Source organism: Hyperoodon ampullatus (assembly GCF_949752795.1).
Source record: "Hyperoodon ampullatus genome assembly, chromosome: 2".
Lineage (NCBI taxonomy): Eukaryota > Metazoa > Chordata > Mammalia > Artiodactyla > Ziphiidae > Hyperoodon > Hyperoodon ampullatus.
In genome coordinates, this window is record NC_136915.1 from 116,997,935 (window position 1) to 117,024,374 (window position 26,440).

The 26,440-nt window shown below is 37.6% G+C and overlaps 2 protein-coding genes across 2 annotated transcripts in view; one reads left to right on the forward strand and one right to left on the reverse strand.

The window, feature by feature from the left end:
- Positions 1-1,501, forward strand: part of LOC307065264 (myeloid cell nuclear differentiation antigen-like) — a gene marked incomplete at both ends in the record, with an annotated part of 68,708 nt that extends 67,207 nt beyond the window's left edge. The window contains 1 exon segment of the mRNA XM_079722096.1: positions 1,372-1,501. Coding sequence (XP_079578222.1) covers positions 1,372-1,501 — 130 coding nt within the window.
- Positions 1,502-4,827: 3,326 nt separating this feature from the next.
- LOC307068204 (interferon-activable protein 203-like) overlaps positions 4,828-26,440 on the reverse strand; it is a 60,683-nt gene continuing 39,070 nt past the window's right edge. Inside the window, exons 10-12 of the mRNA XM_079725951.1 lie at positions 21,852-22,271; positions 20,188-20,379; positions 4,828-5,256 (exon numbers count right to left, since the gene is read on the reverse strand). Of these exons, the coding sequence (XP_079582077.1) occupies positions 5,194-5,256; positions 20,188-20,379; positions 21,852-22,271 (675 nt within the window). The 3' untranslated portion in view covers positions 4,828-5,193. The remainder of the gene's footprint in view (positions 5,257-20,187; positions 20,380-21,851; positions 22,272-26,440) is intronic.

Consider the following 26,440-nt stretch of genomic DNA (forward strand, 5'->3'; position numbering starts at 1 on the left):
AGAGGGGAGAGCAAGGTGAGAAGAGTGGAGGTGAAGCTGGGGTGCTGACTCAGTAGGAGGGCTTATTCTGCTGGAGGCATCAGCATTCCATGGAACTGCATCCAAAGAGACAAGGCAAAATAGAAATTGGCTCAGGATATATCAGTAATTGGAACAATCCAATGTGGCAGGAAATGTCTATAATTTAAACCAGCGGTTCCCAACATTTTTGGCACCAGGGACCGGTTTTATGGAAGACAATTTTTCCATGGGCATAGGTGGGAGATAGTTTCAGGATGATTCAAGCACATTACATTTATTATTCTGCAGCTGATCTGACAGGAGGCGGAACTCAGGCAGTAACGAGAGCGATGGGGAGTGGCTGTAAATACAGATGAAGCTTCACTTGCTCACCTGCCACTCACTTCCTGTTATGCAGCTGGGTTCCTAACAGGCCAGGGACCACCACCGGTCCCTAGCCCAGGGCTTGGGGACCCCTGATTTAAACCTTATGGGAGCCCCATAAAAAAATATGAGACTCAAAGAAGGCTAGGCAACTGAGGCTTATATACCATCCTGAGCTAAGCAGAAGGGGGTAGGGTTCTGGGGCTTCAAAGGGGAGGAAGAAAATTCACAGGAAGATAAGAAGAACAGATGTTTGGTAAATAGATGTTTGCCCTACCATGCAGATAAGTCTTTCTAATGTAAAAAGTTACCTTTGGTAATAGCTCTCTTTCTGGTAGAGGCCCCCTATCTAAATTCTTTTAGGTAGGTTTAGGGAGATGTAAAAAGGTTTTCCTGAGTCTGCTCTTTCTTAATTGCCTTTAGCTCAAATTCCACATGTCAAAGTGCTACATTTGGGGGTGACATTGTGCTCCTCCTCATTCCTAACTCTTATTTAGACTCTTCAATAGGTTTTGCATCATTTGCTCATGTGTCTCTTGGATTTGTTGCTTTAAGCAATTGTCCTCCAACTCTGGGATTTCTTTCCCCTGCCTATTCTGACTACTGGCCCTATCAATTATTGACTCAGATGGCCATCCTAGCCTCCTAAGGGAAGGGAGCTTGGGACTGGAAAGATGGACATAAGAGGCAATAGGATCTAAGAAATACATAACTATCTTCTCTACTTGAAGTTGCTAACATCTACTAGCTGTATATGTGCCAGATTCAACCTGTAATTTTTCCCTTATATCTCTTTCTGGAGGCTGTTGCCAGCACTTCTGATGTCTGATTGATGTAGCATTCCTTAATCAGATTACAAAAAGCTGGGTGTTGATTTTATTTTTGCAGAAAGCAGAACAGAGGAATCATATATTATATGACCTAAATGACAACACAGGAAGGATGGAAATATTGGTGTTTGGAAAAGAGACAAAATCCAGTGTAAAGAGGGGATAAACTTCAACTTACTTTCTTCAAGTTGTCAAAAGCTGGAGAAAAACTACAGCTGAAATCTGGAGTTCATAGTGTCATTAAGGTGAGAACTTCACGGAGGAAAGTCAACTCTCCAAAAGGATAATGTTTTGTGTTTGCTTTCAGCAAACTGGACAGGTGCTATTGAAGAGGTTATGGTGTGGAAGACCCTGATATTTAGTTCGCTTACAGCTCACAGAACTTAGGAGCTTCCTTTTAGGAAGTACACATCCTAGACACACAGTTAAGAGGACATGGACTTCATAAGGCAGAGACACATGCTGTGGTACCCACACAACCCTACAGACTATTGAACACTTGCCGTTCAACACTAAGTCTAATGCAGGCGGTTTGCCCAAAGTTGGACAAATTATTCTGAAAGAGGTATATAAAAGTAGACACAGACCAGGTATACCTTGAGGACACATTTCTCAAAGTCAATTCCTTGCACCTACCATAGTCCAGGGAAATTGAGTCAGGATAAATCCCTACTGCTGAGTTTTCATCTCTCCCTCATACCAGTACATCTTGCTGCCACTACTTGGTCCTCTTCACCATTTCTTAGCTTTGTTTGCACTGGCTGCTGTCTCCCTCTTTAACAGTGGGGTGGAGACTTGAGACACTGGCATATGTGCCCGTGTTAAGTAGGAGTGTATATCTCAAGCCAGATTTAACTTCAGGAGAGTGATTCAAGAGTGAACAATGTACTGGGAGAAAGGGAAGAAGATAATTTTATGAGAAGAAAAGAAAGATGCACTTTAGGAGGACAGTGGAAGCATTGAAGGGGTAATTGATCAACTTCATCTCAGACTATATATATTTTTTCTCCATCCAGGTTATTAAGGTCAAAAATTGAAATGAAATGGATCAATTCAGATCAACTGGTCTAAACAGATTTAATTGAAGAATACCTAATACAGACAGCCTCTTCAATCAGATTGTGAGTTACCGGAGAGCAGCAGTACACAGGTTCCTTCCCAAACCCAGGTTAGCCAGAATGAGATAATTCCTGGTTAAACAATTCCAAAATCTCAACATCTTATCACAATAGAAATGTATTTCTCATTCACTGCAGCCCACAGCCAGGACAGGGCTCTGCTCTATGTAAATATTCAGGGATATTATGTTGTTCAATATCTGTTGAATGAATATAATGATTAATGGAAAATAGGCACTATACGTAGTTATACAAGTTAATATAGATGAGGAAAAATAACCAAATTCACAGGAAATCAAAGATTTATAGCATGAAAAGATTGTCAACCTCACTGATAATCTGAAAAATGAAGTTAATATAAAATTTACTTTTTTTATGTTTAAGTGTACTAGAAGACCACTGATGTTCCAAAAGAGGGCTTGGCAAAATTTTTCTGTAAAGCATCAAATAGTATATATTTTAAACTATGTGGGCCCTAGAGTTTCTGTTACAGATGCTTAACCTTGCACTGGCTACAAAAGGAGCCATAGACAATCCATAGATGAATGAGCATGTTTGTGTTCCAATAAAACTGTATGGTGGACACTGAAATTTGAATTTGCTATGATTTTCATGTGTCACATTCTTCTTTTGAGTTTTCCCCAAGCATTAAAAAAATCTACATAAGAAAATTTTTTGATAAGTTAAACTTCACCAAAATGAACATGTCTTTTCAAAAGTTACCTTTAAATCACGAAAAGGCAAGCCATAGATTGAGACATAGTATTTGCTAGTGACATAGCCACTAAAGACCCTGTACCCAGAATTTATAAAGGATTCTCAAAACTCAGTATTATGAAAACAAACAGCTGACGTTTTAAGGTGGGCAAAAAAAAAAAAAATACATAGGTGGCAAATAAGGACGTAAAAAGATGCTCAACCTAATTTATCTTTAGGGAAATGCAAATTAAAACTACAGTGAGATACCACTATGCACCAATTAGAATGACTAAAATTTAAAATGATTGACCATACCAGGGACTGATGAAGATGAGGAGGAATTAGAACTGTCATACAATGGTGGCAGGGATGTTAAGTTGTACACTACTTGGCAAAAAAGTTGGATAGTTTCTTTGTTTGATTTTTTAAAGTTAACATGCACCTACAATGCTAAACTCTGAGGTGGATGCAGAGCAACTGATATTCTCACACATTGCTCAGGGGAATGAAAAATGCTACAGCCACCTTAGAAAACAGTTTGGCAATTTCTTATATATTTGAAATACATTTACCATATGAACCAACAGTCTCACCCCGAGATTTTTATTCATTGAAATGATAACACAGGTTCACACAAAAATCTGCATGGGAATATTTGCGGCAGTTTTATTTGTAAATATGTCAAAGTGTCAACAATCTAATTGTTCCTCACTTGGGGAATGGATAAACAAACTTTGGTGGGTCCACACATTGAATTCTACACAGCAATAAACAGGAATAAACTGATACACACAACTACATGGATGAATCCTAAATGTACTATATTAAGTGAAAGAAGTCAGACTCAAAATGCTATATACATTTTAACTTCCATTTTAGGAAACTCTGGAAAAGGGAAAAGTTTAAGTTAAGAAACTATATCAGTGGTTGCCAGGAGCTTGGATTGGAGGAAGCGTTGACAATAAAGTGGCATGAGGGAAATTCTTGTTATGATGGAACTGTTCTAATCATTAGGAACATGATCTTACCTTCTGTCCCTTATTTTTCTTACTAGGAGAGTGAAAAGAAGAACACTATCAACTCTCTAGAGCTAATATAAGTGACACAAAATAATTGCAAAACACCAGGTACCAAATATGTGATCAAGAAATACACTGTAAGGAAACTATATTCAATATCCTGTAATAAACCATAATGGAAAAGAATACAAAAAAGAATACATTCATATGTATAGCTGAAGCAGTTTGCTGTACAGCAGAAATTAACACACACTATATATCAACTCTACTTCAATAAAATACATGTAAAAACTACATTGTAAATTTCAGTGTTAGCTATCTACTTTCTGCCATTGTACTCTAAACTAAATTAATTATTCGTCAGTGTTTGCCTAATGCAAGTCTTTGCCTGGTGCAACTTCCTCATAGGATCCACACATGTGAGAAACAGGAAGTATAGCTGCAGAGCTACTTACCTGTTAGTACCTGAATAAGTAAGTGGAACCAGTTATTTCACATCAGACAGGGCTAGAATTACTTCCAACGTATACTAGTGACTTCATGCCAATCATCAGGAGCTGCCTTATTTGGTACACAAATTACCCAATTATGGCCCCTCCAGGAGATCAATTCTGAAAAGATATCATTGTTTTGGACTAAAGCAACTCCTCCCTAGGATAGGGGTTGGCAATTGAAGCACAGACTGGATTTCAGCTGCTCTGCCTTCCTCTTGGGTTTCTTTGAGCAGGGCACAGCTTGTTCAACCTGTTCATTCTTGACCAGAGTTATATTCTGTAAAGATCACAACCAAAGTATAAATCCAAATTTGCTTGGGTCTTAAATGTCCCTATCTGATTTGCAGCCCACAGACTATTTGCTTTTAAGCAATGAATTAGATTCCTAGGGAGGAATGGCTTTAGGAAAAATCATGTTTATTATTTTTTCCAAATTATAAAAGTTATAGATGCAAAATTAGGCATTGAGATGGTACAGAAATGTATTAAAAAAGTGAAAAGCACCCCATTCCTAAGAATTAATGGCTAGTATATATAATGTGGTATTTCAACCATATGTATACATATATACTATTTTTTCTGTACTTAGATCTTAGTTCCATAAACATCAATATTAATGACATCCAGGTTTTTAGAAGAACAGCTCTAATCAGGTTTCCATATAAGATTCAGGATTGAATGATTGTTCCTTGCTTTTCCTGGCCTTGGTGACCTTGAAGAAGAAAGAGATAAGATAAACAATGAGATGACCCTGATTATATATTTCCCCCTTCACTCACACTGTGTCACCTTGCTATGGGCTGCATCCCTTTTTCTCTTCCCGTCTGAGGGGCTCTTCTCCCACTCTCACCTATCTTCTTTAGTGAATTCCTGTCTTTTGAGCCACCACCCCAAATTCTTGGCTGGGACACTGAAATGAGATATGCACTCACACACAGCGTGAGCGCATGTGGACAGGCAGGAGTTGTTAGAGAACAAGAGAGAGGAAGGAGCAGGTGTACTCAATGCCACGAGTTGAAGGGAAAGTTCTTACTGGGATAAAAGGTGGAAGGAAGGGGCAAACGTTATTCCTGGCACCATGCTGTGAAGGAAGGATTGGGATATCTCATTGAGAGTCTGAGTAATGGCAAGATCAACGAGTATGTACATGTTGGTGGGAATGTAAATTGATACAGTATGGAGGTTCCTTAAAAAACGAAAACTAGAACTACCATACAACCCAGCAACCCCACTACTAGACATATACCCTGAGAAAACCATAATTCAAAAAGAGTCATGTACCACAATGTTCATTGCAGCTCTGTTTACAATAGCCAGGTCATGGAAGCAACCTAAGTGTCCATCTACAGATGAATGGATAAAGAAGATGTGGCACATATATAGAATGGAATATTACTCAGACATAAAAAGAAATGAAACTAAGTCATTTGTAGTGAGGTGGATGGACCTAGAGACTGTCATACAGAGTGAAGTAAGTCAGAAAGAGAAAGACAAATACCATATGCTAACACATATATATGGAATCTTAAAAAAAAAAAAAGGTTCTGAAGAACCTAGGGGCAGGACAGGAATAAAGACGCAGGCATAGAGAATGGACTTGAGGAACGGGGAGGGGGAAGGGTAAGCTGGGAAGAAGTGAGAGAATGGCATGGACTTATATATACTACCAAATGTAAAACTGATAGCTAGTGGGAAGCAGCCACATAGCACAGGGAGATCAGCCCGCTGCTTTGTGACCACCTAGAGGGGTGGGATAGGGATGGTGGGAGGGAGACACAAGAGGGAGGAGATATGGGGTTATATGTATATGTATAGCTGATTCACTTTGTTATAAAGCAGAAACTAACACACCATTGTAAAGCAATTATACTCCAATAAAGATGTTTAAAAAAAAGGGGGATCATCAGAGTAGCTATTTCATAGGGTTATTCTGAAAATTAAATGAGAAAATCTATGTAAGATATTTAGCACATGTCCAAAATTATCAATATCATCCACTCAAGCAAGCTCTGTTCCACATTGACTATCTTCAGTAATAAGCAAATTCGACATTAGCTGATTCGACATATTTTGTGCAATGATTGGGTCCTATGGGATTAATTGCAATTAAGTACTCCAAGTTTGATGTCCTTTATTCCTACATAGGCATCTATACACAGACTAGAAATCCAGAGAGTACTAAAAGCACCATCATGATGAATGGCAGGGAGCAAAATTATAGTTTGAGAGTTTTTTACAACCTCAGTCACAAAAGAGATTTTGGGGAGAACACTCAATCGTAAAGACCTTTTTTATATCTACTATTTCACTTAAATGTCAGATTAGAGAATAGGCTTTAATTAAAGTTTGTAATAAGTAAAAAAAAAAAAAAAAAAAGAGCATGTGCATTTCTGAGTGCCTGATATGTCAGCCTTTGTATTTGATCTGTTTGCATTCCAGTGCAGGCATACCTTGAAGATATTATGGGTTCAGTTCCAGACCACTGTGATAAAGCGAATATTGCAATAAAATGATACACAATTTATTTTCTTTCTCAGCACATAGAAAATTTATGTTTACACTATACTGTAGCATATTAATGCAGTAGCATTAATTAATGTATTAATGTATATACCTGAATCAAAAATACTTTATTGCTAAAAAGACATTAACCATCATCTGAATCTTCAGTGAGTCATAATCTTTTTTTTTTTTATGGAGGAGGATCTTGCCTGGATGTGGATGGCTGCCGACTGATGAAGGTGATGGTTGCTGAAGGTTGGGGTGGTGGTGGCAATTTCTTAAATAAGATAATGATGAAGTCTGCTGGATTCATTGACTCTTCCTTTTCATGGAAAATCTCTCTATAGCATGCAATGTTGTTTGATAGTGTAGGGGAACAAAGTTTGCCACCCCAAAATATGTCTTTCTGGCATGAGGATTAATTTATGTTGATTATTTTTAAGAAACAGAAGAGTCTGTAAGTTTTTCTTTTCATCTCCCCTTTAGCTGTGTAAAGAATTTAGATAAAGGGGCTGTTCCCAGAATAAAGGCCTCATCAGAGGTATCTGCAAAGAATATGGGATAGGTGTAGTGGAGGAAAACTTGGCAGGGCCCAGAGATCAGAGTCCACTCTGTGTCCCATCCTCTCTGCATGCCCAGAAAACATTTGTTTACCAAAACATTTGTTTTTCCATCTTCATGTGAATTGTCTTTCTTCCCAGTGGAAGTCCCAAACAACTACCTCCAACATCCTCTTTTGTCATTAACTGAAGATGGTATTTAAGGTGAGGGTTTCAGCCATCTTGGCGAGTTACTCACTTTTTCTGGGTCTCTCCCATGTATACATGCTATTAAACTTTTGTTTGCTTTACTTCTATTAATCTGTCTTATGTCAATTTAATTCTTAGACCAGCCGAAGAATCCAGGAGGGTAGAAGAAATTTTTTTCCTCACCCACAATAGCATTTTACACACAGTAGAACTTCTTTCAAAATTGGAACCAAGGGCTTCCCTGGTGGCGCAGTGGTAGCGAGTCCGCCTGCCGATGCAGGGGACACGGGTTCGTGCCCCGGTCCAGGAAGATCCCACATGCCGCGGAGCTGCTGGGCCCGTGAGCCATGGCCGCTGAGCCTGCACGTCCGGAGCCTGTGCTCCGCAACGGGAGAGACCACAACAGTGAGAGGCCCGCGTACCGCAAAAAAAAAAAAAAAAAAAAAAAAAAAAATTGGAACCAAACTTCTCAAACCCTGCCATAGCTATATCAACTAAGTTTGTGTAATATTCTAAATCCTTTGTTGTCATTTCAACAGTATTCACAGCATCATCATCAGGAGTAGATTCCATCTTAAGAAGCCATTTTTTTTGCTCACCCATAAGAAGCAGCACATTATACATTGAAGTTTCATCATGAGATTGCAGCAATTCAGTAACATCTTCAGGCTCCATTTCTAATTCTAGTTCATTTGCTATATCTACCACATCTACAGTTACTTCCTCCACTGAAGTCATGAACCTTTCAAAATCATCCATGAGGCTTGGAATCAAACTTCCTTCAAATTTCCTTCAAACTCTCATTCATGTTGGTATGTTGACCTCTTCCCATGAAATAGGGATGTGCTTAATGACAGCTAGAATGGTGAATCCTTTCCAGAAGGCTTTTACTTGACTTTGCCCTTATCCATCAGAAGAATCATATCTACTGCAGCTATAGCCTTGTGAATGTATTTCTTAAATAATAATCCCTGGGCTGCAGAATGGATGTTGTGTTAGCATGATAACAATATTAATCTCGTTGTACATCTCCATCAGTGCTCTTAGGTGATCAGATGCATTGTCAATGAGCAGTAATATTTTAAAAGGAATCTTTTTTTTTTTCTGAGTAGTAGGTCTCAACAGTGGGCTTAAAATATTCAGTAAACCATGTTGTAAACAGATGCACTGTCATCCAGGCTTTATTGTGTCATTTACAAGAGCAGAGGCAGAGTAGATTTAGCAAGCTTAAGGGCCCTCAGAATTTCAGAGTGGTCAGTGAGCACTGATTTCAACTTAGTCACCAGCTGCATTAGCCCATAACAGGAGAGTCAGTCCATCCTTCAAAGCTTTAAAGCCATGCACTGACTTCTCCTCTCTAGCTATGGAAGTCCTAGATGGCATCTTCTTCCAATATAAGGCTGTTTCATCTTCACTGAAAATCTGTTGTTGAGTGTAGCAACCTTTATCAGTCATCTCTGCTAGATCTTCTGTATAACTTAGCTGCAGCTTCCACATCAGCAGCACTCGCTGCTTCACCTTGTACTTTTATGTTATAGAGATGGCTCCTTAAACCTCATGAACCAACTTCTGCTAACTTCAAACTTTTCTTCTGCAGATTTCTCACGTCTCTCAGACTTCATAGAATTGAAAAGTGTTAGGGCCTTACTCTGGGACTATTGTAGCTAGTTTGACCTTCTATCCAGACCACTAAAACTTTTTTCATATCAAAAATAAGGCTGTTTTGCTTTGTTATTCATAGGTTCACTGGCATAACATTTTAAAATTCCTTTAAAAAGTTTTTCTGTACACTCACAACTTGTCTATTTAATGCAAGATGTCTAGCCTTTGACCTCTTTTTTGCCTTTCTCACTAAGCTTAAATATGTCTAGTTTTTTATTTAACCTGAGAGATATGTGATTCTTCCTTTCACTTGAACACATAGAGGCCTCTGTGGGGTTATTAATTAGCCTAATCTCAATATTGTTTCATCTCAGGGAATAGGAAGGCCCAAGGAGAGAGAGAGAGATGGGGGAATGGCCCATCAGTGGAGCAGTGAGAGCACACATAACATTTATCAAAGAAATTCACCATTTTATATGGGTGTGTGGTTCATGGCACTCCAAATGATTTCAATAGTAACATCACTGATCACAGATCACCATGACAAATATAAGAATAATGAAAAAGGCTGAAATATTATGAGACTTGCCAAACATGACACAGAGACTCAAATTGACAAATGTTTTTGAAAAATGGCACCAGGAGACTTGCTCTACACAGGATTGTTACAAACCCTCAATTTCTCAATTTGTAAAAAAAAAAAAAAAAAATGCAATATCTGGAAAGCACAAGAAAGTGAAGTGCAATAAAACTAGGTATGGCTGTGTTAACTTTTGTTAGTGTTCCAGGAATCCATCCCACATGAATGTGTATATGTGAGTTTGACAAAGACCATGGAATTTGCCCTGTAGGACCAAACACCTCTGTTGTAGACCAGTATGTGTATCTCACTAAAGGCAGGTAACTTTGTGTTCTGAAATTCTCAGGGGAATCCTTGATCATTTAGATTGAAATGAGCTCTGTTAACTATCCTCTGGGATAAAAGGTATTTCTTCCATTCTACAGATGATGAATCAGAGGTTCCTAGTATTTAAGTTATTAGTCACCTAGCAAATGACAGAGCCAGTATTTGAAACAAATCTGCCTTAAGGAAGTCCAAATTTACTAAATAATCTACCTGGTCTGAAAATTCAAAGAATTCTACAATATTTAGCTTAGATATCATACCCTTTGATAAACTCTCTGAAGTTTCTCTCTTCAATATGATTAAAAATACCCTTAAATGAAAACTATAAGATGCTGATTAAAGAAATTGAAGATGACACAAACAGATGGAAAGGTATATCATGTTCTTGGATTAGAATAATCAATATTGTTAAAATGACCATTCTACCTAAGACAATCAACAGATTCAATGCAATCCTTATCAAATTACAATAGCATTTTTCAAAGAACTGGAAAAAAAATTTTTTATTTGTATAGAAACACAAAAGACTCCAAATAGCCAAAACAATCTTGAGAAAGAAGAACAGAGCTGGAGGAATCACGCTCCCTGACTTCAGACTACTACAAAGCTACAGTAATCAAAACAGTATGGTACTGCCATAAAAACAGACATATAGATCAATGGAACAAGATAGAAAGCCCAGAAATAAACCCACACACTTATGGTCAATTAATCGTGACAAAGGAGGCAAGAATATACAATGGAGAAAAGACAGTCTGTTCAATAAGTGGTGCAGGGAAAACTGGACAGCTACATCTAAAAGAATCAAATTAGAACATTCTCTAACACCATATACAAAAATAAACTCAGAATGGATTAAGTACCTAAATGTAAGACTGGATACTATAAAACACCTATCACAAACATAGACAGAACACTCTTTGAAATAAATTGCAGCAATATTTTTTTGGATCAGTCTCCTAGAGTAATGGAAATGAAAACAAAAATAACCAAATGAGACCTAATTAAATTTAAAGCTTTTGCATAGCAAAGGAAACCATAAACAAAAGAAAAAGACAACCTATGGCCTGAGAGAAAATATTGGCAAATGATGCTACCAACAAGGGATTAATTTCCAAAATATAAAAACAGCTCATACAGCTTAATATCAAAATAACAAACCCAATCAAAAAATGTGCAGAGGAAACACTCCCATTTACCATTGCAACAAAAAGAATAAAATATCTAGGAATAAACCTACCTAAGGAGACAAAAGACCTGTATGCAGAAAATTATAAGACACTGATGAAAGAAATTAAAGATGATACAAATAGATGGAGAGATATACCATGTTCCTGGATTGGAAGGATCAATATTGTGAAAATGACTCTACTACCCAAAGCAATCTACAGATTCAATGCAATCCCTATCAAACTACCATTTTTCACAGAACTAGAACAAAGAATTTCAAAATTTGTTTGGAAAAACAAAAGACCCCGAATAGCCAAAGCAATCTTGAGAATGAAAAATGGAGCTGGAGGAATCAGGCTCCCTGACTTCAGACTATACTACAAAGCTACAGTAATCAAGACAGTGTGGTACTGGCACAAAAACAGAAAGATAGATCAATGGAACAGGACAGAATGCCCAGAGATAAACCCACGCACATATGGTCAACTTATCTTTGATAAAGGAGGCAGGAATGTACAGTGGAGAAGGACAGCCTCTTCAATAAGTGGTGCTGGGAAAACTGGACAGGTACATGTAAAAGTATGAGATTAGATCACTCCCTAACACTATACACAAAAATAAGCTCAAAATGGATTAAAGACCTAAATGTAAGGCCAGAAACTATCAAACTCTTAGAGGAAAACATAGGCAGAACACTCCATGACATAAATCACAGCAAGATCCTTTTGGACCCACCTCCAAGAGAAATGGAAATAAAAACAAAAATAAAAAAATGGGACCTAATGAAACTTCAAAGCTTTTGCACAGCAAAGGAAACCATAAACAAGACCAAAAGACAACTCTCAGAATGGGAGAAAATATTTGCAAATGAAGCAACTGACAAAGGATTAATCTCCAAAATTTATAAGCAGCTCATGCAGCTCAATAGCAAAAAAACAAACAACCCAATCCAAAAATGGGCAGAAGACCTAAATAGACATTTCTTCAAAGAAGATATACATACTGCCAAAAAACACATGAAAGAATGCTCAACATCATTAATCATTAGAGAAATGCAAATCAAAACTACAATGAGATATCATCTCACACCAGTCAGAATGGCCATCATCAAAAAATCTAGAAACAATAAATGCTGGAGAGGGTGTGGAGAAAAGGTAACACTCTTGCACTGCTGGTGGGAATGTGAATTGGTACAGCCACTATGGAGAACAGTATGGAGGTTCCTTAAAAAACTACAAATAGAACTACCATATGACCCAGCAATCCCACTACTAGGCATATACCTTGAGAAAACCATAATTCAAAAAGAGACATGTACCAAAATGTTCATTGCAGCTCTATTCACAATAGCCCGGAGATGGAAACCACCTAAGTGTCCATCATCGGATGAATGGGTAAAGAAGATGTGGCACATATATACAATGGAATATTACTCAGCCATAAAAAGAAACAAAATTGAGCTATTTGTAATGAGGCGGATAGACCTAGAGTCTGTCATACAGAGTGAAGTAAGTCAGAAAGAGAAAGACAAATACCGTATGCTAACACATATATATGGAATTTAAGAAAAAAAAATGTCATGAAGAACCTAGGGGTAAAACAGGAATAAAGACACAGACCTACTTGAGAATGGACTTGAGGATATAAGGAGGGGGAAGGGTAAGCTGTGACAAAGCGAGAGAGAGGCAAGGACCTATATACAGTACCAAACGTAAGGTAGATAGCTAGTGGGAAGCAGCCACATAGCACAGGGAGATCAGCTCGGTGCTTTGTGACTGCCTGGAGGGGTGGGATAGGGAGGGTGGGAGGGAGGGAGACACAAGATGGAAGGGATGTGGGAACAGATGTATATGTATGACTGATTCACTTTGTTATAAAGCAGAAACTAATAAAAAAAAAAAAGGGCAGAGGACCTAAATAGACATTTCTCTAAAGAAGACATATAATGGCCAACAAACTCATAAAAAGATGCTCTATATTGCTAATTATTAGAGAAATGCAAATCAAAACTATAACAAAGTGTAACCTCACACCAGTCAGAATGGCAATCATTAAAAAGACTACAAGGGGGTGGAGTCAAGATGGCAGTATGGGAAGACACCGAGTTACCATCTCCCCACAACTAGGGAGGCTGCCTGCTGCTGGTGGAGGACCCTGACACCCAAGGAGATGGAGGAACCCCGAAGTGAATGGGTAGGATGTGGGGGGACTGAAGGGGGAGGCCAGACAGGATTGGTGCCCCTGAGGACAGGGAGATCAGGAGAGGCAGGTGGGAGGGGCCCTCTGGGAGGAGGAGCTGGAGAGGGGTGGAGGGTGATTGCCTCACACACTTGGGCCCGGGGAGACTGCTGAGCTCCCAGGCCAATGCCCTGCCCTCCAAAGGCCCCTCCAGGCCACGTGGGTCCTTGGGGGCATAGGAGGGAGGTCAGGGAGATCAGGAGAGGCAGGCAGGAGGTGCCCTCTGGGAGGGAGGAGCAGGAGAGGAGAGGAGGGTGTTTGCCCCACCCACTCGAGCTCAGGAAGCCCACTGGGCTCCAAGGTGAGGTCCCCTGCCCTCTGAGACCTCTGTTCGGTTGAGCCAAGGCCCCACCCCCCACTGTTCCCAGAGCCTTTTCCAGCACTGTGGGTCCTAAGAATAGGCCCTGGCCACTGCCCAAACCTTGCCCTTGCTTCGGCCCTACCCTCCACAGTCAAGGCCTTTTCCACCTATTTTTTTTCTTTTTTTCCTTTTTAAATTTTTTTTCTTTTCCCTCCTCTTCTTTTTTTACTATTGTGGTACTGTTGTACCTTCCAGTTGATAATTCATTTATATTTTTATTTTTATGTTCTTTCTAACATATCTGTTAGTTTCTGGTCCAATTTTATTTTTTACATTGTTATTGTTCTCTCTCTCTTTCTCTTTTTTTTTTTGCCACCCTACATGGTTTGCAGGATCTTGGTTTATGAGCCAGGGGTCGGGTAGAAGCTCCTGCGATGGGACCTCCAAGTCCAAACCACTGGACTAACAGAGAATCTCAGATCCCAGGGAATATTCATCAAACTGAGGTCTCACAGAGGTCCTCATCTCAGCACAAAGACCCAGCTCTACCCAACAGCCTACAAACTTCAGTTTTGGAAGCCTCAGGCCAAACAGCAAGTAAGACAGGAACACCATCCCACTAATTAAAAAAAAAATGAGATGGCAAAAAAATATGTCACAGATGAAGAAGGAAGGTAAAAAACCTACAACACCAAATAAATGAAGAGGAAATACACAATTTACCTGAAAAAGAATTCAGAGTAATGATAGCAAAGATGATCCAGAATCTTGGAAATAGAATGGAGGCACAGATTGAGAAAATACAAGAAACGTTTAACAAAGATCTAGGAGAAATAAAGAACAAACAAAGAGAGATGAACAACACAATTACTGAAATGAAAAATACACTAGAAGGAATCAATCACAGAATAACTGAGGCAGAAGAACAAATAAGTGAGCTGGAAGACAAAATGGTGGAAATCACTGCTGAGGAGCATAATAAAGAAAAAAAAAGAAAAGAATTGAAGACTATCTCAGAGACCTCTGGGACAACACTAAATGGACCAACATTCACATTATAAGGGTCCCAGAAGAAGAAGAGAAAAAGAAACAGTCTGAGAAAATATTTGAAGAAATTATAGTCGAAAACTTCCCTAACATGGGAAAGGAAATAGTCACCCAAGTCCAGAAAGCAGAGAGAGTCCCATACAGGATAAACCCTAGGAAAAACACACCAAGACACATATTAATCAAACTAACAAAATTTAAATTCAAAGAAAAATATTAAAAGCAGCAAGGGAAAAGCAAAGATAATATACAAAGGAATCCCCATACGCAGATTTTTCAGCAGAAACTCTGCTGGCCTGAAGGGAGTGGCAGGATATACTTAAAGTGATGAAAGAGAAAAACCTACAACCAATATTACTCTACCCAGCAAGGATCACATTCAGATTTAACAAGAAATCAAAAGCTTTCAGACAAGCAAAAGCTAAGAGAATTCAGCACCACCAAACCAGCTTTACAACAAATGCTAAAGAAACTTCTCTAAGTGGGAAAAACAAGAGAAGAAAAAGACCCAAAAAAACAAAGCCAAAACAATTTTTAAAATGGTAATAAAAGCATACATATCAATAATAACTTTCAATGTAAATGTATTAAATGCCCCAATCAAAAGACACAGACTGGCTGAATGAATACAAAAATAAGACCCATATATATGCTGTCTACAAGAGACCCACTTAAGACCTAGGGACACATACAGACTGAAAGTGAAGGGATGGAAAAAGATATTCCATGAAAATGGAAATCAAAAGAAAGCTGGAGTAGCAATACTCATATCAGATAAAATAGACTTTAAAATAAAGACTGTTACATGAGATAAGGAAGGACACTACATAATGATCAAAGGATCAATCCAAGAAGAAGACATAACAATTATAAATGTTTATGCACCCAACATAGGAGCACCTCAATATATAAGGCAAATGCTAACAGCCATGAAAGGAGAAATCGACAGTAACACAATAATAGTAGGGGACTTTAACACCACACTTACACCAATGGACATATCATCTAAACAGAAAATAAATAAGGAAACACAAGCTTTAAATGACACAATAGACCAGATAGATTTAATTGGTATTTATAGACCATTCCACCCAAAAGTGGCATAATACACTTTGTTCTCAAGTGCACATGAAAATTCTCCAGGATACATCACATCTTTGGACACAAATCAAGCCTTGTAAAATTTAAGAAAATTGAAATTATATCAAGCATCTTTTCTGATGAAACACTATGAGATTGGAAATCAATTACAGGAAAAAAACCTGAAAAAACACAAACACATGGAGGCTAAACAGTGCACTACTAAATAACCAAGACACCACTGAAGAAATCAAAGAAGAAATAAAAAAGTACATAGAAATAAATGACAATGAAAACACATCGACCCAAAACCTATGGGATGCAGCAAAAGCAGTTCTAAAAGGGAAGTTTATAGCAATTCAATATCACCTCAAGAAACAAGAAAAATCTCAAATACACAATCTAACTGTACACTTAAAACAACTAGAGAAAGAACAAAGAAAACACAAAGTCAGTAGAAGAAATCATAAAGATCAGAGTAGAAATAAATGAAATAGAAATGAAGAAAACAATAACAAGGATCAATAAAACTAAAACTTGGTTCTTTGAGAGGATAGACGAAATTGATAAACCCTTAGCCAGACTCATCAAGAAAAAAAAAGGGAGAGTATGTAAATCAATAAAATTAGAAATGAAAAGGGAGAAATCACAACTGACACTGCAGAAATACAAAGTAATATAAGAGACTACTACCAACAACTTTATGCCAATAAAATGGACAGCCAGGAAGAAATGGACAAATTCTTGGAAAGGTACAATTTTCCAAGACTGAACCAGGAAGAATTAGAAAATATAAACAGACTTATCACAAGTAATGAAATTGTAATCATAATTAAAAATCTTCCAAAAGATGAAAGTCCAAGACCAGATGGTTTTACAGGTGAATTCTATCACACATTTAGAGAAGAGCTAACACTGATCCTTCTCAAATGCTTCTAAAAATTGCAGAGGGAGAAACACTCCCAAATTCATTCTAGAAAGCCACCATCACCCTGATACCAAAACCAGAAAAAGATATCCCCAAAAAATAAAATTATAGACCAATATCACTGATGAACGTAGATGCAAAAATCCTGAACAAAATACTAGCAAACAGAATACAACAACCCATTAAAAGGATTATACACCACAGTCAAGTGGGATTCATCCCAGGGATGCAAGGATTCTTTAATATATGCAAATCAATCAATGTGATACACCACATTAACAAATTAAGGAATAAAAACCATATGAACATCTCAATAGATGCCGAAAAGCTTCTGACAAAACTCAACACCTATTTATGATAAAAACTCTCCAGAAAACGGGTATAGAGGGAACCTACCCAAAATAATAAAGGCCATATATGACAAACCCACAGCAAACGTCATACTCAATGGTGAAAAACTGAAAGCATTTCCACTAAGATCAGGAACAAGACAAGGATGTCCACTCTTGCCACTCTTATTCAACATATTTTTGGAAGTCCTAGCCATGGCAATCAGAGAAGAAAAAGAAAGAAAAAGAATACAAATTGGAAAAAAAGAAGTAATACTGTCACTGTTTGCAGATGACATGATACTATACATAAAAAATCCTAAAGATGCCACCAGAAAACTAATAGAACTAATCAATGAATTTGCTAAGGTTGCAGGATACAAAATTAATGCACAGAAATCTCTGGCATTCCTATACACCAACAATGAAAATTCAGAAAGAGAAATTAAGGAAACACTCCCATTTACAATTGCAACAGAAAGAATAAAGTACCTAGGAATAAACCTGCCTAAGGAGGTGAAAGATTTGTACTCAGAAAACTATAAAACACTGAAGAAAGAAATCAAAGATGACATAAACAGATGGAGAAATATACCATGTCCTTGGACTGGAAGAATCAAAAGTAATCTACAGATTCAATGCAATCCCTATCAAACTACCAATGGCATTCTTCACCGAATTAGAACAAAAAGTTTTACAAGTTGTAAGCAACACAAAAGACCCTGAGTTGCCAAAGCAATCTTGAGAAAGAAAAATGGGGTTGGAGGAATAAGGCTCCCCGACTTCAAACTATACCACAAAGCTGCAGTAATCAAGATAGTATGGTACTGACACAAAAACAGATATATAGATCAATGGTAAGGATAGAATTCCCAGAGATAAACTCACGCACGTATGGTCACCTAATTTACAACAAAGGAAACAAGAACATACAATGGAGAAAAGACAGCCTCTTCAATAAGTGGTGCTGGGAAAACTGGACAGCTACATGTAAAAGAATTAAATTAGAGCACTACCTAACACCATACACAAAAATAAACTCCAAGTGGATTAAAGACATAAATGTAAGACCAGACACTATAAAACTCTTAGAGGAAAACATAGGAAAAACACCCTTTGACATAAACCACAGCAAGATCTTTTTTGTCCCACCTCCTAGCATAATAGAAAACAAAAAACAAAAAAAGACAAATGGGACTTAATTAAACTTAAAACCTTCTGCACAGCAAAGGAAACCATAAACAAGACAAAAAGACAACCCTCAGAATGGGAGAAAATATTTGTAAATGAAACAACAGACAAAGGATTAATCTCCAAAATATGCAAGCAGCTCATGGAGCTCAATATCAAAAAAAATCTAATTAAAAATTGAGCAGAATACCTAAATTGACATTTCACCAAGTAAGACATACAGATGGCCAAGAGGCACATGAAAAGATGCTCAACATCACTAATTATTAGAGAAATGCAAATCAAAACTACAATGAGGTATCACCTCACACCGGTCAGAATGGCCATTATCAAAAAATCTAGAAACAATAAATGCTGGAAAGGGTGTGGGGAAAAGGAAACCTTGCTGCACTGTTGGTGAGAATGTAAATTGATACAACCACTATGGAAAAGAGGATGATGACCTAGAGGGGTGGGATAGGGTGGATGAGAGGGAGGCTCAAGAGGGAAGGACATATATGCATATGACTGATTCACTTAGGTATACAATAGAAATGAACACAGTATTGTAAAGCAATTATACTCCAATAAAAATATATTAAAAAAAGGTACTATGTGGATTAAATGAGATAATGTAAAGAAAAAAAAAGTTACAAGTAACAAATGCTGGAGAGGGTGTGGAGAAAAAGAAACCTTCCTTACACTGTTGTTGGGAATGTAAATTGGTGCAGCCACTATGGAGAACAGTATGGAGGTTCCTTAAAAAGCTAAGAAGAGAGTTACCATATGACCCAGCAATCCCACTACTGGGCATATGCCCTGAGAAAACCATAATTCAAAAAGAGACATGTACCACAATGTTCATTGCAGCACTACTTACAATAGCCAGTACACGGAACCAACCTAAATGTCCATCAACAAATGAATGGATAAAGAAGATGTGGTACATATATACAACGGAATACTACACAGCCATAAAAAGAATGAAATAATGCCATTTGTAGCAACATGGGTGGACCTAGAGATTATCATACTAAGTGATGTAGTCAGAGAAAGGCAACTATCATATGTTATTATTTATATGTGGAATCTAAAATAATGATATAAATGAACTTATTTACAAAACAGAAGTAGACTAACAGACATAGCAAACAAACTTATGGTTACCAAAGAGGATAGCAGTGGGAGAAGCAGAAGTAAATTAGGAGTTTGGGATTAACATATGCACATTATTATCTATAAAATAGGTAAACGAGGACCTACTGTATAGCACAGAGAACTATACTCAATATTTTGTAATAACCTATAATGGAAAAGAATCTGAAAATGAATATATATATATGTGTGTGTGTGTGTGTGTGTGTGTGTGTGTGTGTATAACTGATCCCCTTTGTTGTACACTTGAAACTAAGAAAACATTGTAAATTAACTATACTTCAATACAAAAAAAATAAATTTAAAAATATCATTAAAAAAAAGAATAATGAAAAGAAACTTTACACCCACTAAATGGCAAAAATTAGTTCTTGTTCCATCTGCTGGACTCTCCGTAGTAACAGCAGTCTAATTTTTGTAAAGACTTCTGCTTTGGAACAATAATGACCCCCCAGAAGATCTCACCTTGATGAAACTGTGAATTATGGATCTCAGCTGCCTCTTATCCCCACTTAATGCCAATTCAAAGCAGATGAGTCCAAGTCTATCGCCTTTCTCACAGCTGATTCTGGTCAGTCGTTGTCCATAAACCAGGACTTCCATCACTCCTGTATTATCTTGTATTTCATAATATATGCATTCATTACATACCAATTTCTGCAAAAGAAAATTAGCATCCATCTTCTGAGAACTGGATCAGGAATTTCCACAACTTTGAAAAATATAGGGTGTTAGTGGAAACTGTTGTCTCAGACCAGTTAATATGAGCTGGAGGTCCAGAATTACAGGTACCAAATAGTGTAAGATATCTTGTTCAGTTTATCCTCCCATTTAAATTCTCTTTCTATCTTTCCTTCCTTTAAGTCTTTGTGTGCTGGGTTCTTCTAGAAAACTGGATTACTTTCCTAATTTTTCCTGCTCCCATCTCAGAATAGCTGAGATTTCTTAAGAAACTTGGATATAGTGTGGACTGATAAGCTTCACAGGTTTCTTTGGATCTCCCTGAGAACAAAGGCCATTCATGTCTTATTATGAGTCTCAAAAAGATGGTTGCAAATCCCCCTTAAGCAGATTATTATTTCAATATGTAATTCTTTCCTCTATCTTCTCTATTTATTCATTCTTCCCTAATCTGCCCAACCTTGAATCTAGATCATCTACTTCCATTGTTCTAATTTCTATATCACTTACTTTACTCATTAATTCTACAAATGCACATGTGTGCACAGTCACTTAAACAGTGTATGGAAAACAACAGGGGGATAGGTAAAGAGCCACCCTAGAAGACATATATAATGGAATATGAAACAATACTTCACATAACGGTTAGTTCAGCTAACCTTAGTATTTCTATGATGTGTTGGGACTGAAATACATACCCTAATTCTAAGAATTCAGCAAAATTCTGCATTTTATTGCCTATATTAATATATTGTGGAATGAAACGACTTGATTTTTCTAGTGTTTTCAACATCCATATTTCTCTTATTAGTTAATGCCAAGGTTTTTTGCTCAACAATTTTTGATGAATGAATGTGAAGAAGTGAGAGCACTTTAGAGGTCAAATGATCAGAATCTTAGCTAACCGTGGATAAGAGCTGATTCTAGGGCAAAGTAGTCTATTGATTTCTGACTCTGGTTGTCACAGTTGAAATGCAAGCTTGGAAGGGCAATTCTTTATTCACAATTAAGTTAAGCTGTCACTGAAACAGGTGAGGCAGAACTCAAAGAAACAAAACCAGAAGGAGAGTTCTCTCTCCCCACCCCCCACCTCTCTCTATATATCTATATATCTAAACATATATAGATGGATATAGATTTGTACATATCTATATATAGAGAGAGATATAAACTCTGCCCTTTACTGGCTCAGGTGGCTATGAATGGATTAGCACAGCTGTTAAAATGCCATGATTTCTGAAGGACTTGCATGCTGTTACCTTGGGAAGAAGAATGTTAAGAGATTGTCTATGTTATATTCTGAAGTGGGAAGACAGCACCCAGCTATCCCTGGTCAGGGGGGCTTTGAGTTTCTGTGTTTATGAAGTTAACCAAATTCATTCAGCAGCTAAGACTTTTATGTTCCGGGCTTGCAGAAGAAATATTGCAAAACAATGGTGTGGGCTTACCTTATGCACCAGAAACACCCCATTCACAAATGTTCCTAGAGCTTGTGAGTAAAGATGACTGATTTTAGGAGTTGCATTTGCATTTTGAATCAGGCTTTTAGAGATCTCCATCTTTCGTTCAGGGTTAACATCAGACACGGATGAGGCATTGAACACCTCCAGGAACCCATTGCGGCCAAAATAATCTGATATGGCAATGATTTTCTTTGGGATGAACTTCTCCTTCAGGTCAACGTGATAAACCTTCACTTGGAAGAACTGGCTCTCAGTAGCCACTGTGGCATGAAACATCTTCCTCTCGCCTTCTCTGAAATCATATGTAAATGGTTCCGTTGCTTTCAGCACCATCACTTCTTTGGGCCCCCTCTGGAAGCCCTCCTCTCTGGAAGCTTCTTTAGGTACAGCCTTCAATCTTGGTTTCTACATAGAAGTATACACCAAAAACAGGCACAATTAAGAAAAGGATTCACTCTCTAATGAGAATCATCTACGGCTAAATGTTGACCTCAACAAAGAACATAATTAGGTGGAGTTGGGAAAAAAAACAAAACAAAAAAAGAACCTAGACAAAGATCACTGACATGGTATATATAATCTAATGGAATGTATGGAGACAATTTAAACAGTGATTTTTCTCTTTTTCATTGTTTTACGAGTGTGGTAGGAAGAATACTTATCTTTAAAGGGTATTAACTCAAGGAAAGAACTATTTCTCCCAGGAAGAGCTATGTAGAGTAGAGAGGCAGTGGGAAATAGCAATGCTGTTGTGTAGTGATTTCTAGTAGAGATGAGGATGAAAAAATCATCTTAAATTATCCCATCAACTCATTTCAGTGCCCAAGATAAGATACAAATTTGGATGAAAATAAATTGCCCTTGATAGCACTGAGAGTAGGGAATGGCTCCAGTCAGAATCCATTGACCTCATCCCAGTAGATGTGGCAATTTAAAGACCCAAATTAGAAAGTCCCTTTTCAGGAAAGCAGTGTTATGTTGAAAAAGGGTTAGTAGACAGTCACTGGAAAAAATCCCATGAACTTCCTGAATTTGGAAATGTCCTGGATAAAGGATGTTTTGAAGAATAGCAGAATCAGCCACCCCAAAATATGTTTCTTTGGCACAGGATTATCTTAAGCTGATTATTTTGAAAAACAACATACATAGAGGAAGCTCTAAAACCGGAAAGAAAGTTGCCCTTTTGTAAGGGAAATGTGTATTTATAAATTAAATCTCCATTTCTAAGGGTGTCTGCCCCTGTGTACTAGGAAGAGAAGGAAGACTCTAAATCTCGAGAATACTATCACCAGAGGAGAAACTGACTTAAGTTTGCATAACAAACATCACCTTTGTTTTTCCTGCTTTTCCTGGTAACCTCCACATAACTGGCCTCCCCACACTTTCCTTTCTTCTGTCTTCACTAAAGATGGTATTTAAGCTGGTGGCTTAGGCCACCTCAGGGAGTTACTCATTCTTCCTGGGTCTCTTCTCTGTATAGACGAGGTATACCTGTTAATAAACTTCTGCTAGTTTTTTCTTGACAGTCTTTGCTTTAATACAGGGGTCTCAGCCAAGAACTCAGAAGGGTAGATGGGAAATTGCTTTTCCTCCTCTACACATCCCTGTTAGAATAATGGCAGGACCCTTAGGAGAAGAATGCCAAAGGAGAAGTCAGATGTCAGGGGACTTTTCTATGGCCCTGTCTACCCAGTGCCTGCACCATTTCTGAGTTTCAGGAGAGCAGTTTGAATTGGAGGGGAGGCTACTGATCTGTAAGAAGTGTGAAGGCAAGGGGGGGCCATGGGAGTTTTAGGGACCAGTTCATGGAGACAGGTCAGCTGCCTCCACAGACCAGCAGTGCTCCATGTCATCTGACTTGTACCATTATACAGGCCACAGCCTGGAGGTCATGGGGCTTAACTCTGATTTCTCATCACTGTGGCCAATTCTTCCTATATCTGAATGTTCATTCCCAGGCCAAGTTAATCAGTAACAACAAATCTCATACTAGTAACAACAGCAGCACCTTGACAAGAAGTGCACAGGACTTAAGGAAGAAATTATGTATCTATACTCAGGGTCATGAAAGAAGACCTGATGGACACATGTTCTTATTAACTTCATTGTGTGTATAGAGAATACTGGAAATAGCCAAAAGTCAAATAGTAAAGGATTATTTTTAAATTTATAAAATTTAAAAAATACAGTTATTCTCTTATGTTAAAGTAATAATTTAAATCTCTACTTATTGAATTAAGTAGCACTTCAAGATATAGCAGGTGAAAGAAAAAAATTGAATTATAGAAAAATATGTGTAATGTGATCAAGCTGGGACAAATTGATATTCTTTGTATATATATAACAAAAGGTAAAATCAGAAAGACTGTTTACCAAAATATGGCATTTGATAGAAGGGAGATTTCAGATAGTTAAAATTAACTATTTTTGTCTATGTATCTGCCTTTCCTAAATTTCTCAGATGATATTACTTCCATAATTTTAAAAAAAAAGAAAGAATTGGTGATAGTGCTTTGTTTGTTTCTGTATTTCTCCACCTTATTGCACCCTAAGCTCTCTCACTCATGGTATATTGAGAGAAACACAGAAATAAAATTAAACAAACAAATTACTAGTTATACCCATGACTGAAGAGGAATGATTTATGTGCACACTAGGTCATAGAATATCCTAATGCAAAGGGCAGCATAATAAGAGTCCGAATTTGAATGTAGGTAGGATCTCAAAATACACACTCAATAACAATACGTGTGATCTAATTAATAAAGAATTGTATGTCATAGGGGATTAGTGTGAAGTTCCTTTATGGTTCTAGAGAACGCTGTCATTATGTTGTAGGGAGGGAAAATACTGAAAACAGGAGCCTGGTACCTTGGTTGAGGAACTGCTGGGTGAGGTTGGTGGCAGCATCTGAAGAGTCTGAAGGCAGTCCTCATTTGGGATTATGCTGGGGTTTGCACATTGTGGAAGCTGACTCTGCTCCAGGCATAATTTCCTTTTCTCAGAGTCAAGTGTTTTATTGGTTGTGTCTTCTATTTTTTGAATCCAAAAATATGTATTTTCTTCTTCCTGGTTAATGGTTTTCAATATCAGATGAACCATAACATTTCCCTCTTACCCTCTATCTCTCTCTGTCTCTATCTGTCTGTCTGTCTCTCGCACACACACACAACACAGGATCTTCACTCTGCCAATTTGCTCTGGAATAATAGTATATCTTCAGATACCCTCAACACCTCCCCAGCTTGGAGTCCAACCAGGATTGCAAACTTCTCTCTGCAAATGTTAAAAATTCAGGTGATCAAAATTTCATCGGTCTGTTTTGGAATTCTGGCTCTACCTCTGCTGCAAACTGGCCTGTATCAACTTCACCAAGACAACACTTGGAGTAATTTATTAGTAGAAAACTCTACCAGGTTATAATGGAAGCACATCTCTGAACAATGTTGGCTGTACTTATGGACATTTTATTAACTAAGTCTTCATTACCTTATATATTTACCAAATAAACAAATTGGTGTCTATCATCTACTCTTCAAATCCAGGAAACCCAGGTCTGCATCCATTTGAATGCTTTGTTTATCAGCATGCCAGAGACATTGTCTCAAATTCATAATTCCAGAGGCAGGATTCTGCTATAGTCTCTATCAAGCAACCAAATCTTTCGTAGTTCTCAGCAATAAACAGACTCATTCACAATTTCACCCAGGGCATTCTCAGTTACATAGATTTTTATAATTGTTTAAGCCAGGGCAGGAAGTGTCTGTAAAATCATTTATTTTGACTATCTTTGGTTTCACTGATGAAAGACCATTTCTAACATTCTGAAGTATAGAATTGCCACAGTTCTTACCACTTCTAGCATTCATTTAACCAATCCATAAAGTATCAGTTGTTGATAAAATTGTAGATGAGGGAGCTGCTTAAAATGCCTGTCTCTGGCATGCAGCTACTTGATTAGAATACCCTCTGACCTTCCTTGTCGCTTCATTCCTCATTAGAAGGCTTAAGAGCCTGGGCAATGGAAACAAATCTGAGATATAACACTATCTGACATAAATTTTTACAAATAAATGTCAGATATTATAGCATCTATGCTACAATATATGAAATTAAATGCTCAAGTTTTAGAATTCAATTAGGCTACATTTGAATCCTGGCTCTAACATTCACTTTCTGCATGACCTTGGAGAAGATTTCTAACCTCTAAGAACTTCAGTTTTCTCATATGTAAAATGGGATTAACAATAGCATCCTCGTGTGACGTTATAAAGAACAAATGAGATAATGTACACAAAGAACACAGGTTTTAGAGTCTAGCACCATTAAATGCTCATTACCTAGAAATATCACTACATTATTATTTTACAGTAGACACAGGGCTTTCTATTTTTGCTCTGATCCACAGATGTTTCATGCTTAATGTTGGCCTTCTTGATGGAAACCCAATATAGAGGAGGTATGGGAAGTACTTTATTAAAGAAGCTTCTCTATTCACTTCTGCTACATTTAGTAATTTAATTTCATTGACAAGAGCATCTTGTTCATTTTTTACAATTGGTTAAACCAAAAAC